This window comes from Condylura cristata, unplaced genomic scaffold (assembly GCF_000260355.1).
Source record: "Condylura cristata isolate star-nosed mole 26May11 unplaced genomic scaffold, ConCri1.0 scaffold00006, whole genome shotgun sequence".
Classification (NCBI taxonomy): domain Eukaryota; kingdom Metazoa; phylum Chordata; class Mammalia; order Eulipotyphla; family Talpidae; genus Condylura; species Condylura cristata.
The window spans coordinates 982,074-983,197 of NW_004567107.1; the positions used below are offsets into that span (position 1 = coordinate 982,074).

At 73.2% G+C, this 1,124-nt stretch overlaps 1 protein-coding gene across 1 annotated transcript in view; it reads right to left on the minus strand.

Annotated features, from left to right (window-relative positions):
• LOC101623468 (collagen alpha-1(XI) chain-like) overlaps nt 1-1,124 on the minus strand; it is a gene marked incomplete at its 5' end in the record, with an annotated part of 28,152 nt that overhangs the window by 9,206 nt on the left and 17,822 nt on the right. The window contains one exon of the mRNA XM_012721180.1: nt 360-575. Coding sequence (XP_012576634.1) covers nt 360-575 — 216 coding nt within the window. The remainder of the gene's footprint in view (nt 1-359; nt 576-1,124) is intronic.

The following is a 1,124-nucleotide window of genomic DNA, read 5'->3' on the forward strand; positions in this document are numbered from 1 at the left end:
CATCCACACGTCACCCGTGGCGGCTCCCGACGGGCACGAGCCGGCGGTGCCTGGCCCCAGGCGCAGCCCGAGTCCGACGAACAGGCCCCCTGCCCCCTGGCGGAGCCATGCACGGGAGCTTTACAGGACGGGGTGGGGCTGGAGGGGGCCTGGGGGCGTCAGGAGAGGGGGCCTTGGGGGTGCCTCGGGAGCGGTCCCTCAGGCCACTGTCAAACTCTGGAGTGACATCTGGGGTCAGAGTGCGGCCCGCCCGCGGCCCCCCATCCCACCAGAGGGCCTCGGGTCCTGGGCAGGAACTTCGGTCACTTAGGGAGGGCCGGGCAGGCGGGCGGATGCCCGCGGAGTCTCTCCAATGTCACTTAAGACCCGGCTCTGCGGGGGAGACTCGCCACCTCCGGCTTCCCCAGCCCCAACGCCGGCGCTGCGGGGCCTGCGGGGAGCCCCGGCCGGGGGTGGACTCACCCCCTCCGACTTCTTGTCGGGGAAGACACAGGTGGCCCCGCCGCCCGTGAAGTTGCAGTAGACCTTGAAGGAGTCCCGGGAGCAGCCTTGGTTGGGGTCCACCCAGTATTCACCTGCATCACAGACGGGGACCGGTCAGTGGGGCTGCCCTGGACGCCCATCCAGCCCGTCTGGCCGAGAATGTGCGAGGGAGGGGCCCCCGCAGGGCAGCCAGGCAGAGAAGCCGGAGGTAACCCGGACGCCCACGCACGGGGGCAGTGGCCGGACCACCGGGCCCGCCCACGGGAGAGGCCCACGCTTCACCCGGCAGGGGCAGCGTCTGGCCAGGGGCGGGGTCTGTCTCGGCGACGCTCCGAGGCCGAGCCGAGCCTGTACCCCAGCAGTGCGGCCCAGCACCCCACGCCGGGCTCACCGTCGGCTGTCCCGGCAGGGGCTGGGTTCTCACCCCTTCGAGATGGGCAGGGCCGCCGGCCAAGGGGCGGCTGGGCCCAGCCCTGACCCATCTCTGAGCAGGCCGCCGGCCAAGGGCGGCTGGGCCCAGCCCTGACCCATCTCTGAGCAGCCTCAAAGCCTTGGCCTCCGCCCGGTGGCCACCGCCTCCTCCACACGAGGCCCCCGGCTCCGAGGGCCCACGCGCCACTGTGCCAGCCGGCCCCGCCCAG